Source organism: Uloborus diversus, chromosome 8 (genome assembly GCF_026930045.1).
Source record: "Uloborus diversus isolate 005 chromosome 8, Udiv.v.3.1, whole genome shotgun sequence".
In the NCBI taxonomy this organism is placed as follows: Eukaryota; Metazoa; Arthropoda; class Arachnida; order Araneae; family Uloboridae; genus Uloborus; species Uloborus diversus.
The window spans coordinates 86,499,423-86,514,862 of NC_072738.1; the positions used below are offsets into that span (position 1 = coordinate 86,499,423).

Genomic DNA, 15,440 nt, shown 5'->3' on the forward strand with positions numbered 1-15,440 from the left:
AAGTGAACAAAATTTTCTCCCCTAATTTTCATTTTTTATGAGACAAACAGTCTGAAGTGGAAAAAAAAAAAAATCTACGAATGTCTCGAAATTTTTTTCGAAATATAGAGATTTTTTCGATAAATAGAAACAATTTTTCTATGTAATGAACATAAGAATTTGCTGAAATTTCGATATGTGAAAGTTCGATGTATGGAGGTTCGACTGTACTAAAATTATGTTTACAATAAATAAAATAAACAAATAATCAGAAAAAAATTATATATTAAAGTACCTAATAATTAACTTACCAGACACTGCCAGATATAATACCGCCAAAGATTTAAGATAGGCTACAAATATTTAAAACATTAGCTGAATTCTGTATTTTAAACGTCCTCAATTAATTCATTAGACTAACTTAGCTTAAGACACTGCTGAAAATTAATGGCAATTTTTATAAATCTCTGGAAACATCTTTGATGCTTATCTTCGAATGGGAGCGGCAAAATAAGAAAAAAAAAATTAATTTATTTGAATTTTGACATCCTGAATTCAAATTATGTTTTTCGCAATCACGTGTTTTTTTGCATATGTGCAGGCATGTGTGTGTGTGATTGAGTGGGTATGCGTGTATGTAGGTGTGTGTGTTTGTGTCTGTGTGCAGGCATGTGTGTGTATGTGGGTATGTATATATGTGTGTGTGTGCAGGCGTGTATGTATGTGTGTGCAGGCGTGTATGTGTGTGCAGGCATGTGTCTGTGTGCAGGCATGAGTAAGTGGGTATGTGTGTATGTTTGTTTGTGTGCAGGCATGAGTGTGTGGGTATGTGTGTAGGTGCGTGTGTTTGTGTGCAGGCATGTATGTGTGTGAAGGCATGTATGTGTGTCTGTGTGCAGGCATGTGTGGGTATGTGAGTGTGTGTGTATACATGCATGTGTGCGTAGGATATGGACGCAACCTGAAGACTGTTTTCGCTAGAGGAGCAGCATCGTGAGGAGCTAGTCGGCGGTGGCAGAGGGAGGTGGTGGGAAAATAAAATCAGCATAATGCCAAAAAACAGTCAAGTTAGAACAATAAGCAATCGTGATTGCTCAAAAAAAAAAAAAAAAAAAAAAGTCCCTAACAACGCAATCAGACATATAGGGAGGTCCAAACGGAAGAACAACATCATAAAGAAAAAGGAGCGAGCATTATAGAAGTGGATGCAATCAGATTTCGAAATGTGTTAAAAATCGGGACTAATAAGTAAAAGGTGCCATTCATTAATTACGTAAGGATGATTTTGGCAATTTGACCCCCCGCCCATGTAAGGGTACGTAAGATTTTTCAAATCCCTCCCCCTATTCTTATGTAAGATTTCGTTTCATTTTTCAAAATTATAAAATAATGAATCTTACTCGTACATCACTTGAATCTTTATTAAATTCACTATTAATAAATTAAACCTTTTTGCGCGAAATTTTTTTTAAAAAGTTGGAATCTAGACAATGTTTTTTCAAAATTTTTTTTTTTGTGTATGATGCAATACTAATTAAAAATAAAACACGCCATACATAGTATGATTACTTTAAACTATTTATTCTTTGTAAAACATAAAAAACAACTTGCCCTAATACGTTTTTTACCTTCTGCGAATGAAATACGATCACTGCCAAACCACTTGATCGCGCTATTTCTAATATAGAATATCAACTTGTAAAATATTACGTAGGAAAGGGTTTGACCCCCCCCCCTCCCCCAAAATAAGGGTATGTAGAGATTTTTTCAACCCCCTCTCCCCCCCCCCCCCCGCTTTGGGACCCTTACGTAATTAATGAATGGCACCTAAGAAACGGCTAAGATGCATAAATTTTGCACCTAATTTGTAGTAAATATGCATGTTCTTGAACTCAAAATCCATGTCCAGATGTCAGTTTTCATGACCATTTTCGATCATAGTCGAAATCCATAAATTTCCATATGTGCAGATACCCTGCCAATAGACATAATGTTAAAGATCCCATTTTTATCGAGTAATTTCCTCCAATCTAATAAAGTCGGCCTGCTTTTGTAAACATTTTGGGGAAGAAATATATATATATATATATATATATATATATATATATATATATATATATATATATATATATATATATGAATTAATTTCAAAGCATAAAAGAACAGAATTTTTTTTTTAATGGACAATGTTAGGAGGGCAAAGTGGAAGATTCCTTACAATTTTTGATTGTGAACATGATATTTCATCTAGCAAATGCTACAGCCAAAATACAGCTCCTTAGGCGTAATACGCACTTTTAAAATCTAAGTGGAGACTAAAATGTCCCCAAAAAACTTTGAGCAAGTAATGTCTATTATGGACATTTTCGAAAAGAAATCTAGGGAAGTTGTGCTGAAACAAAAGTTTTGTGTGCATAACTTAAGTTCTAAGTTACTTTCATTAAAAAAAATTGTATATGTAATTTTCTTATAACATAAATATTCTATTACTATATTATTATTTTTATTTATTGAAGCTTCTTTCCAAAACTTCTTACCCCTAACATTAATTCTTTTAAATAGTGACTGATTTATAATTACAGTAGACTCCCGATTATCCGCGAGCGGTTTATCCGCGGGGCGGATTATCCGCGAATCAATAAACAATCACGAACATGTATTTTCGCAGTAAAAAGCGAATACCAGTGGCTGTTTTTTTTTTTTTTTTTTTTTTTTTTTTATTGTAATTTTACATTCAGTTGTTTTTGCTTGATTGATTGATTTGATTTAATTTTATTATTATTATTATTATTGTGCGTTTTTCATCGTACATACACTTGTTTGTTATTGATGTTAAGTTCAGTTGTGCAAAAATACAAAACATTTGTACTGTACTCTATATATATTTTCACTGTTTGCAGAAAGTGTTATGCATCAATACAGTTAAGAATTTGAGATAGGACAATTTTTACCTGATTTGTCCCCCATTTTAGTCTTTTTGCGGTTATCCGCGATTTTTATTATCCGCGGCACTTGTGCCACCCAATTCCGCGGATAATCGGGAGTTTACTGTACTTTTTTAGACAAGTGTTATCAGTTTAGTAAAGTAAAGAACGTTTCCCTACATCATCAAATACCCCGCTTAAGCGAATATTATACTTTGGAACCAACAATATTAGTTTAAGCAGGGCTGATAGTAGTATAGATTACGCAGTTCTTAAAAGCTTTCAAATTTTCTTCCCTTTCTTTGAGCCTAAAATAAGAAAAATTTAAAAGAATTTCAGTGTTTTTCTTATTATTATATCATCAGAGCTTGATTGATAAATGCAACAACTACAGAATAAATTAATTTAAGATATTAAGCCACATTGATCTTAGTAATTTGTGATGTGAGCAAAAAGCTTTTGAATTTAATTCAATACATGCCTTAAATGCATTCATTTATTAGAGTTGGTTCTCTATTTAACAACTTTCAAGGAACCACAGAAAATCCTTAAGTAGAATGTGTTCTTAAATAGAATGCTTCTAAAACTAGTAGAGCATCTGGGACCGTGAAAAGTCGTCTCCAAATAAGAAAGTTGTTAAATTGAGCTTCATTAAACGAAGTACTAAATTTGAAATAATTCACAAAAAAAAAAAAAAAAAAAAATGCTACAAAAATATTTTAAATAAATGTTATTACTTTTACATAAATTACAACTATTACCAATGTAACTGATCAGATAATTATTGCTTCATGTTATTGAACATTAAGCTTTATACTTTTCTTCTGTCTTACCTTTCAGAAACTGAAGCAGGTGGAATTTCAATTACTTCAACGGAATGAAAATGTACAATGAAAAGATAAGGCGACTGGTATGCTGGAAAGAAAAATATTATATCAAGTACACTTAAAAGTTCATACAGCATCAACATATCACTTTAATGCAAGTCACTTACCAAACGACAAGGGCAACTTAGACCATTTCATGTCATCAGGTCTTGTTCTTTGTCCTGAACCGTTTACAAATACTCCCATTTCTAATCAAAGATTAATTTTAAAACATTTACAGAAGGAAAATAAATGTTTAAAAAACTTATATACATTTTTGAAGACTTCAATACAATATGGAAAATTTTAGTGCATGTAAACAAATAAGAAAATTGAAAGGGTGTATTCAACCTTTGCAGGATTGGTTAACAAGATAATCATAAAATTATTTATAGTTGATACAAAATGGTCAGAAAATTTTCTTAGTATTTATTCTAATTAATATGTGTTTTCCTATCAAAAAATAGCAGTATCAACATTGTTTTTGATTGACAGTTTCATACGCTGACGATTGTTTATTATTCATTTTGCTGACATATTCTCCACAACGTGAACGTATAAAAATGCTTTAATTTCTCATCATTTAATTTCTTTGAATGCATACTAACAACAAATTTAGATTTTTTATTTGTTACTTAATAAACATGCTATGAAACCAATATTTTAACCAACATTGACATTCAGTCTGCCCAAGCAAACCAAGCCTGCTTGGATTACTGTGATTGACACCGGAAAACGTGATTCTTTGCCAGTTTCCTCCTGCTTGATAGAAACTAGGATGACCTGGGTTGTCATGGCAACAAACTTTCAATCATGTTTCTGCTTGGATTACGCTTGTTGAATTCTCCTAGTTTGCTGTTTGCCAAATTGGGGAAATGTGCACAGCGGATCTCGGTTTAGCTACTCGCAGGTTATACTCATTTTTAGGAACAGAAAAAATATACCATATTCATATTCTGTACCCTTATCACCAAAAACAAAATTACTATTATTTTTTAAATTTCTCTTTAGGAGTGACAAACACTGTCCAAACACTGGTTTGCCAGGACGGACCGGACATCATCAATTGGGATTCACTGTATTTTAATTACATTTTATTTTTACCTCTCCAACTTTCTTTGGCTTAGTTTTCTTTTTAAATGCTAAAAAAGAAATAATGAAATTTAAAACAAAAAAATGTTTTCAATAAAAGCTTCCCACTGGTCGGGAAAAAACTGCTCAAGGGCCGGATTTGACCCGCCAGCCGTAGGTTGGAGGGCCCTGCTTTAGTTAACTAGAACTTTGTGAAGGGTCCGTTTTGGTTGATCGGATTTTTGTGAAGGGTCTGTTAACAAACCCAATTTTCTCTGGCCAGATCCCCTCATTCATGTGATACACAAGTATACTTAACTGAGCATTCTTTGACATGCCAGATAAAGTTATTATATTGAAATTATTTTGACGCCTTTATATTTATATATAAATATAATTATTTAGGGTGTCAATGTTTTTTTTCTAACTTTGAGTAGGGTTTTTAGAGGTTTAAGTTCCTAAAGGACAAAATTTCTAAAATTACATTATTTTTAAATTTTTACAAATTTTTCAAGAAGCCTTGATGTGCTACTCTTAATACTCTGTGCCACAGTTTGGTCATCCCTGTTGTAGATAATAAAATAATACAAAAGAAAAAAAAGAGCCATAGCAATCAAGGGCGCCCATATGCAAAATTTTAAGGGGGGAGGGCTCAAAAATGTTCTGCATGGTTTAGCAGAATATTTTCCCCATGAACAGCGATTTCAGTATATATTAGAGATATTAAAATTTGACATTTTTAATAACTTATTCATTAATGGTTCGAAAAGAAATTTTTATACATTTCTGCAAAGAAAAAAAGCACTAAAAGCAAAGAAGTTCTCATTTCCAGGGGGGGGGGGGGATTGAGCACCCCCCTATATGGGCGCTCTTGATAGCAACCCTGAATAATGAAAAATTGTGAAATCCCATTTACAGTATCAGAGAAAATGGACATAATTAAAAGAAACTTCTCATGAAATAATGATTGTAGTACACAATTTAATGAGCTTTGCTTGAAGAAAATTTTGAGGTAAAAAGAAACCTTACCATTAAATTTGTTTGCAAATCATAACACGACATAAATGTAACAACCCCAATAAGTAAAACATAAAATCTGACATAATATTATTAATACATAAAAAATGGATCTAAAATACATAGCAGCTTATACATTATCTTAAAATACTTTCAAAGCTCTTTAACTAACCATGAAAACACAAAAGATATTCTTGAGGCTTATTTGAGCTTGATAAAGAAAATATAGCAATTGGGAAACTGCGAAATTGTGAAGCCCCATAAATTATAAAGGTCAGGCTTTCATCTTTTAAATCCAGAAATTCTAAAATCAAAAAAGAATTTAACTGATTAATATCTAACAGATACAAATTTTCACATTTAAAAGATAACCAAGTAGAAAATGTCAGATTCTTATGAGCATGATACAAGACAACAATGAGCTCTTAGAATCATAGGAATTGAATACCCAGGTTTCCCCTCCAATTCCAAGAGAATGTACAAAAAATTCTATAGCTGTATATTATACACATGGTACAAATATAAAGATATCACATTTTAATAAAATTTGGTAAAGTTTTTTAATAACTTTAAGGAATGGGTGCATGTACTAATGTACAAATGTTAGATACTATACTTTCAAAAAAATGTCTTTTTAGATATTTTCTTACACATACTGCCACTAATATAATTTTCTTTGACATTACAATTTAGTAAAATTGAGAACCTGGAAAGAAATATTACACATGTTCTGTTACCTAAAGTGATGAAAGTACTGCCTTGCCAACCATACATAAACTGGTACGTTCATTACCAGATAGTGTTTGCTATAATTTTTTAAAAAGCATTTTGCATAATGTTCTTTTTTGAATCATTAGGAGGCTCTACCCCCCTACTCACTACTTAACAGCCCCAGAAGATTTTTTCGCAATGTTAATTGGCTATTAAATTGTCTGCTAGGAAGAATCATATTAAAACATGTGTTATGATTAGAACAAAATGAAAATCCCACTCACCTCATAGAAAATATACTAAAATTAAAAAACACTTAATAATTAGAAGAATATGAAAATCTTTCTCCCACCTGAAGGAAAAGAAAGAGCTTGATATACATCAAAATTATTTCTTAAAAAAATGCTTTGAAGTATGCACCTTCCCCAGGATCCAAACTAACTTGTATCAAATTTCTTAACTAAAGGGATCTTGGCTTAGGCAAAATGCTGTTTTGTACATCTGAAAAGCTGTTTTCAAACTTGTGGTCTCCAGTAATATTTTCCTTTTTAGCTCTATACTTGAATTGAGTTCAATCTAATATTTTTGCTAAATTAGAAACTCTTATATCTCCTGTTCTAACTTGTTGAAAAAAATGGAACAAGCTTCATTTGGTGCACAGACAATCTGATGTTGACCCCATACTACCTTCCTTTTAAGTCTATAAATAAAGTTTTTAATCACACAAAGGAACGGGTGCATGTACGAAAATAAGAAACTATACTTTTGAATGACTATATATTTTTAGACATTTTCCCTACACGTACAACCACAATTTAACAATTTCTTAGACTTTTTTTTTTTTTTGAGGAACAAAAGGGGAAAATAATGAACATTGACCAAACTAAAGCAATGAAAAAACCTTACTTTTTAATAAATAATTATTCAAACTCAGTTCATAAAAACTGTCCGTCCCAAAAATTACGCTACTTTCAGCAAAGAGAATACAGCTACATGGTTCATTTGTTTCCACGGTCTGAAAGTATATATCAAATTTAATGAAAAGTGCTAACCTTTATTACTTCAACATACAACAATTACAGCAAAAACAATAACAAAATTGAGCATAAAAGTCGAAGCAAAAGATACCTTTCACTCACATTATACAAATTTAAGCTTTAATATTCTTCAAAAATTGAAATAAATACAACTTTTAAAGGTATTTGTGGAGAAAGAATTTAAAGTTTTGTACAAAATTGAAATAAAGTAAACTCCCGATAATCTGCAGGGCAAATTATATGCAGCCTTTCACTATGTTAAAAAAAAAAAATGGCTGCAGATAATTAAAATCGCGGATCAATCGCAAAAAGTTAAATTGTAGGACAAAGGGGAAAGTTGTTGTTCTCAAAAACTTGGTTTTTGGTAATACTTTCTACAAACAGCAAAAAAATGCAGTATAGTAAAAATGGTTTGTATTTTTACCTAATATATCAATAAACATTATCAATATCAATAAACATTCACTTTTTGTAACAGTCTTCCATTATTAAAATGTTAAGAGATTATTTTCATTACTGAGGCTTTTAATTATTTTTTTTCCCTCTTTGATAAAAAAAATGTACTCCTAAATGCATGAAACCAAGAGAAATGACGTCTACAGTGAAAAACATAATTGTCCTGCTTCTATAATTATTGTCACTGATGCTTAGGTAAATAAATTATATAATTTAACATTTTTTAAATCTTTAAACACAGTTTGCATTGATTTTTTAATTTTTAAAGTTCTGTAATGTACATCAGACTTGTTATTCATTTGTAGATGCAGCAAAACCCTGGTTTAAACCAAAAAAACCTAGTCCCCCCCTTCTTCCCCCCGAAAAAAAGTTTTTTTTCACCAACACCGTTTACAATTTTTCGACAAAAGAAAGGGGGAAAAAACAGAAATTTGTGTTTTCTTTTTGCTATGAAAATACATGATCCTATTGTTGTATGACTTGAGAATAATTGGGAGTTTACTGTATACACAGATGAATAAATCTTTATAATTCAGAATACACTGAAAGAGGGTTGATTTAGCAGAAACTGATGAGTCAGAGACTTCTACTTCTCTTCCTAAAGCCTGCAAATGACATAGACATGCATGTTGAGTGTAATATTACTTCGTCCGACATGACAAAATTCTTCATACCAAAAGACTGTAAATGTAAATTTTTTAAATAAAATATTTTGATTAAATTTAAGCATGAACTTTGAACTATTGCATTAGTTTTTTCAATGTGTATAAAGGTATTTCCTGCATTATGCATGCAGGAAGTTACCTTTATTAGTACATTTAAATCATTTAAGGTAATCTTTTCAATATTGCAAAAAATAGCTTGTTGGGATTAACCAGAATTTTGGATAAGTGGTGTTCCCATTCGCTGGAGTTCATTTTGCTATGAATTTAAAATTAGGCACTTGTGTTCAAACAGAAAGCACTCACTTTCTTAGCACAGAACAGTTTGAAATAAGGATCCCATTGGTAGATCATGACGGACTTGGAAGTTGCAATGCAGAGGCATGCAGAACCTTTGTAATCAGCATTAGTAGTAGAAAAAAGGTGACAATTTTCAATGTTAGCGACAGGCTTTGTTTGTAGCTCCTGGTTTGATTTGATAGATAAAGTTTGGATATTATCATCTTCAATGTAGGTCAGCTTTCGGCTATCACCTAATAAGAAAAAAAACTCATTTCCAACTAATTTCCAACTCAATTCCCTACTTTCATGGCCAAATTTCAACTTGAAGCAGTATGGTCCAACCTATGAGCCAAATGTAGCCCATCAATTCATTTTTGCAGGTTTTTTTCCCTACTTACTGGAAAAATATTTTAATGCAGTTGAACCTTGTGAAAGGAAGATTCACGGGACTATGATAACTATTTCATGTTAACTGGGTTTCATCTTATCTGATAAATTAACAGATTGTTAACCCATGAGACCAAACTAGTATTTCATGTATGTGGTAATTCAAACTAAGCAATTTCTTGTTAATGAGGTTTGACTGTATTTGAAGAAAAAAAAATCTTAGCCTCTTTACTGCTTGAAATTTTAAGTAATGCTATTTAAGGTTTTAAAAAAATTTTGTCAGCAGCACCTCACAATCTTCATTTCCCTTAAAACAGCCGTTCGTGAAATTACAGTTTGCATTGATAAGCATATATCAAGGAAGCAGTGCTAATCAGTATATTGATTTCTCAACTGTAAAATAAAGTGTTACATTAAAGTAGTATATTAAAACTTCTAATATGAATCTCAATTTTAATTTTTGAATATATTTCTTCATTTTTCTGGAATGTGTCTGGCCCTCAAATTCCTAAAGTTTAAGTGGCCCTTCCCTTGGGGGAACTAAAGGTTGGATCACACTGACTTAGAGCATCTTGTGTTCATAAGAGAGCCTTTGTTTCTCATTAAAGTACTCAACAAACATACAAAAGTTAGAAAGTTTGAGAACAAGATTTTAAAATATTATAAAGAAAAATGAATAAAATATTTCAAATATTTTAAGCTAAAAAGTATAGCTTTTGATTCAAATGATACAAAAACTGGATAAATCATAACATTACAATTTACAACAAATATTTCGCGACCATTGTGCTTCATGAACAAAACCATTTTAAAATTGTTAATTAGTGGGTTAAGTTTCTGGTCAAATTTGCAACCACCAGGCTGGGACTTTTGCACTTCTCATCTACGGCAAATTTTGTCTAGATTCTCACCACAAACATATCGACCAACTTATATCTATTATTTCAGTATTATATAAAACTTATTGCAACTTCTGGTAGCTGTTTAAGTCCGGTAGATATTTTGTGATCATGCTATCAGTTACTCTCTGTTCGGATCCTGATCACTCCAGTGTTTTATGAATTCCACTTTGGGTGTCAGTCAGGGTTTAAGTTAAGCTCAAACATTCTTTAGCAAAAAAGCTAAAATTAGAATTAGCAAAATGTCAAAGGTTAATGAATGGGGGAGAGTGTTGTATCTTGGGACACTGATAATTTCTAAGAATCTATTCTTAGCAGCCTTGTTTTTGTATTCTCTAATAGTAACCTTCAACAATAAATGGTGCCATGGTAACAATCAGCATCAAAAGCATTAACGGATGATTTTGTGAGAGACAGAAAATTTCGTGACCCCAAAGTAAATATTTTCTTTATTTTCATCTCATTTTCTGTCTTTGTATTTGTAAAACTAATCAACTGAATTTCTTTTTGTTATTAAAGAGAAGTACTTTAAATATTTTGGGCATGAGAAAATAATGATAGTGCATCTAGATTGACCACCATTTTTTTTTATTAACGATGTAATAACGTCCCAAGGTTCTTAATAATTAAGATATGTTTAGGAACATGGAACAATGTTCTAATTTTATATAGTCTTTTAAACACAATTAATGTTAGATAATAATTCATTATTCATAACTTAATTCATTCCCCTGAAAAATATAAAATATTTTTGTTTTTTGGTGCAAAATTAATTCAAGTATATGGCTGTTTCCTGAATCCTAAAAAGTGTTTAAAGGTGCAACAGATGTGTTTCAAGGTACAATAAGCATGTTGTACCTTGGGACAGTTTAGAATTACTCTTATTTTAAATGGCTAACAATACCGTTTGAATTTAAAAAAAGTACATTGCAGAGAAATATTTTGGGGTATTTTAATGTGAATTTTAGATTTTAAATTTCATTTAAATAATTGCCGTTGAAAATTAAAACATAAAAAAGTGTCCCAATGGAATAACACTCTCCCCAATGTTTACTTATCTTTTTCACCGACTCTGTTTTTCCACTCCAGTTAAAAGCGAAATTCAAAATTCAGTCATGACATCTTTAGAGGAATAAACACACAGTAATATTTCTTTAAAATTTGAAATAAAAAATTTAGAATAGTGTTCAGCATTTAGAGGACACAAGTTTAATCTTTAAGATGCCAATAATGCAACTATTGGGGTAATTATAATGCCAAATTAAGACAAAGTATTTTTGAACTATTTGGTAGTTGACACATGAAAGCTAAAATTTATAAAACAATCAAGTTCTATTGCCATGCTTACTTGCTCTTTCGGATTGTTTTTTCTTTTTTGAGCATAAAAGCGAAAATAATTTGCTTCATTTTCGTAATTTAGATAGTGCTTTTGCATTTTACAAAAAATGCAACCGTAGCGGAAACTCTGGTATCACTAAAGAATAAGAATAAATTGAAGACAGATACTCTCTTCAATTAACATTGTGATTAGCAGCATCTTAATATTAGCTAGTACAGCTTCAATGAGTAGAGTTTTAAATTAAAAATTAAGAAATAAACAAAAAATTAAATTACCTTCTATCAAAACCAGGATTCCAAGATTCTTAATGTGGCTCATTTGGTAAACACAATCAACTCCTTTGACTTTTGATTTGAAAGAACAAGTGTATTCATTGATGATTTTGAGCATATATAATCCATCTGTGGCACCCAAAAGAATAATCTGGGAAAAGAAAGAAAGGGGAAAAACACGAAATTAAGCATCTTTACTAAAATTAGTATTTGGTTAAATTTAAAGCTTAGATATACAGTAGAGTCTCGAAAATCCAATTCTCGAAAGTTCGAGGCTCTGCTTAATTTGAGGTGCTTACTTAATGTGTTTAGTTACGTTTTCTAGTTTTAAAAAAATGAATTTCATTAAAATCTGAAAATAGAAATCTTTTTCGTAACACGTTTCGCAAAATAAGTTTTGTAAAACTTATTTTGCTACATACACAGGGATATGCTGATCAAAACTAGCTTTTGGAGCAATCTTAGGAACAGGAAAATGGTGAGTTTGGAGCAGTAAAATGGCAAATTTGAAGCAGCCTGGAGCAGTAAAATTGCAAATTTGGAGCAGCCTGGAACAGTTTGTAGCAGCAAAACTTTGAATTTTGCGTCAATTTGGAATAACTATGTATATTTCGGGGCTGGAAAAATCTTTTTGACATGCCTCGCCGAGCATGTTTGTCTAAAAAATACATACCCGAATATAATTTTTACATGCTTAGTTTTTTTTTTATTGTATTATAACAAAAATATGTGAATTTGTCATATAGCATTAATTAGACAAAAACTAATTTAAAAGTTTTATAACTGAATCAAGAACAATTTCAATATAAAACAAAAAATGTTTAAATGAATAGTACATAATAAGTCGTCATTAAAATTAGGAATACTTAATTAACTAGTATGTTGTGGCCATCACGAAACTTTCTTCTATATTTTTCCTTTTTCTGATCCCTCCCCATGCTTGACGAGGAAGCAATATTCCTAACATAAACAAAATTACACATGCAAAAACTTGACGACCATCCCAATGTCTGAATTATTGTAAAAACAAAACAAAGAGCGAAAATTGAAAGTTACTTTAAAAGCCTTACTTGAATTAATTACAAATATTTTATTTATTAACAAACATTAGTGGCAACAGTTAAAAATTTTAAATCATTGAGATAATATTTCCATAGACTAATAATAAGAGTAGACCGAGCTTTCTCATTCTTGCTGATGAAGAAAATTGGTTCATAGATGTATCATGTGACTAGTGGAAGGGCTTGGCGAAGACTTTGGCAGCATGGTTGCTAGATGGCAGCATTATCTACAGTTTGGCACTCGACATGTATTTTACGACAATGTGTTTTCATTAAAAAAAACATCCAGGTGCAGAGATTGAACTGTTTTTCTTTTAGTTATGCATTATTTTGACATCAGTAATAGTTTTTGATCAGTTTTCGGTAACTTTTATTTCATTTGGAGCTGTCAGCGTTGGCGTGAACGAAATGGCGTAAACGTTTTGCGTTAACGCAAAAATGTACTAATCGGTATCTTAAATTGAAACTGTAGGTAAAAATCTTACCGTTTGCTGATTCTTCTTGGTCGCTTGCATCTTTTATTGCTTAGAGAGTTATTGAAATTGATTAAAGAAAATGCACAATACTATCTAAACGAAAAACTCACTATATTAACAAAATATTTACAACTTAGAATAACAAATTTACAAATCGGACTCCATAAAAGATCATTCTTCCGTGTTGCATAAATTCTATTTATTTTATTTCGCGCTGTCGTTGATCGTCTGCTACGATTAACGCCCGCTGTTGCTAGGATATCCACCAGTCACATGGTTTGGTTTATGAGCAGCAAAAGGGTTGCCATAGCTCGGTCTACTCTTATTATTAGTCTATGAATATTTCCGATCATTTCCATACAATTAAAATCACGAGAAATAAGCAGACGATAATCTATTACGATTTATCTTTCTTATTGTTGCATTAATAAAACTATTTTTATTCGCAAAAAAAAAAAAAATCAACACCTCTTGGAGCGATTGGAGTCAAAATTGAACCAAAGCCTGTTTACGTATGGATTCACATATATTCCAAATTTCAACCAGAACGTAGCATTACTTCTTGAGATAGGGCACTCACAATGGAAAAAAAGAACGGGCGATTGCGCTACCCCCTTTTTAGCTGTTGACACCAAAATAAAATCAGCTCTTATACCCACTAAGGGCTACTTGTCAAAAAATTTTTGTTTGATTCCGTTCGTTATTTCTTGAGATACAGCAGTCACAATTGACGACAAAAAACGTTCTATAGCTCAACCCCCCTTTGAGTTATTGACACCAAAATTGAATCAGCACCTGCTCCTGTTAATGGCAACATATGGACCAAATTTTGTTTGATTCCGCCAGTTACTTCCTGAGGAATAGCAAGCACGCGTAACTCAAAAAACGTCCTATTGCTCCACCCCCCTTGGAGGAATTCGCGCCAAAAACTAATGGGCACAAGTTCACATACGGGCACATATGTGTACCAAATTTCGTTCGATTTCATGCGGTAGTTTTTGCTGTAGAGCGGCCACAAAAAACTGGTCACACACAGACGTGACACACATACATACACACACACATACATACATACACACACACATACACACACACAGACAGACAGACATTTTCCAAAAATAGTCGAAATGAACTCAGCACACCTCAAAACGTTCGAATCCGTCAAAATTCGAAATTCGAAAATTTGCACGAATCCAATACTTTCTTCTATATATTAGATATAGAAGAAAGTAAAAAATAATAGTTTCATGCCCAGCCAGGCATGTAAGGGTAAAAGATTCATTACTGATTGGAATTTTTACATGCCCCAAACACGTGGGACAATATAATTTTCGAACCCTGATATATTTCACACACAGAAACATCTGTGACTTATACATCACTGCTTTAGTGCACATTTAAGATATAGTGCTTTGATACCTATTTCAAAAATTTGTTTGCTTTTATGTTCATATATACATGTAAACGACATAGGATATGTATATATATATATATATATATATATATATATATATATATATATATATATATACACATACATGTAACTCAAAAACATATTCAAAAAGGTTTTTTTTTTTTTTTTTTTTTTTTTTTAAAGCAAAAAAGAATGGTTAAATTTAAAAACTTGACTTCAACAAGTTACAAGTGAGTCTAAAGAGCTATTAATTAACCTTTTTCTTCATTTTTTTCGGTATGTGTAAGTAATTAACTTATATTTGACCTTATTATTGTTATTATTTTAGCATATATGTTTATATACTTTACTACTTGATTAACAAATCTCAAGATCAAGCAAAAACAACATTAATACTTTTTATTTTTAACTGCTTGATATTTAATCACAAAATTAATAATAAAATTAAGATGAAAAAAAAAAAAAATGATTTTGAGAAAAGATGTCATAAGAAAAGGAATTTTTAAATACATGTGAAAGAAATACAAAAAATGTGAGAAAAGAAAAAAAAATAAGTAAAAATTTTAAGATAGATTAAGAATATGGAG

General features: G+C 31.2%; 1 protein-coding gene across 1 annotated transcript in view; it reads right to left on the reverse strand.

Annotated features, from left to right (window-relative positions):
- Positions 1 to 15,440, reverse strand: part of LOC129227452 (citron Rho-interacting kinase-like) — a 232,308-nt gene that overhangs the window by 2,613 nt on the left and 214,255 nt on the right. The window contains exons 33-38 of the mRNA XM_054862014.1: positions 11,906 to 12,053; positions 9,030 to 9,256; positions 7,475 to 7,583; positions 6,030 to 6,161; positions 3,898 to 3,978; positions 3,737 to 3,818 (exon numbers count right to left, since the gene is read on the reverse strand). Coding sequence (XP_054717989.1) covers positions 3,737 to 3,818; positions 3,898 to 3,978; positions 6,030 to 6,161; positions 7,475 to 7,583; positions 9,030 to 9,256; positions 11,906 to 12,053 — 779 coding nt within the window. The remainder of the gene's footprint in view (positions 1 to 3,736; positions 3,819 to 3,897; positions 3,979 to 6,029; positions 6,162 to 7,474; positions 7,584 to 9,029; positions 9,257 to 11,905; positions 12,054 to 15,440) is intronic.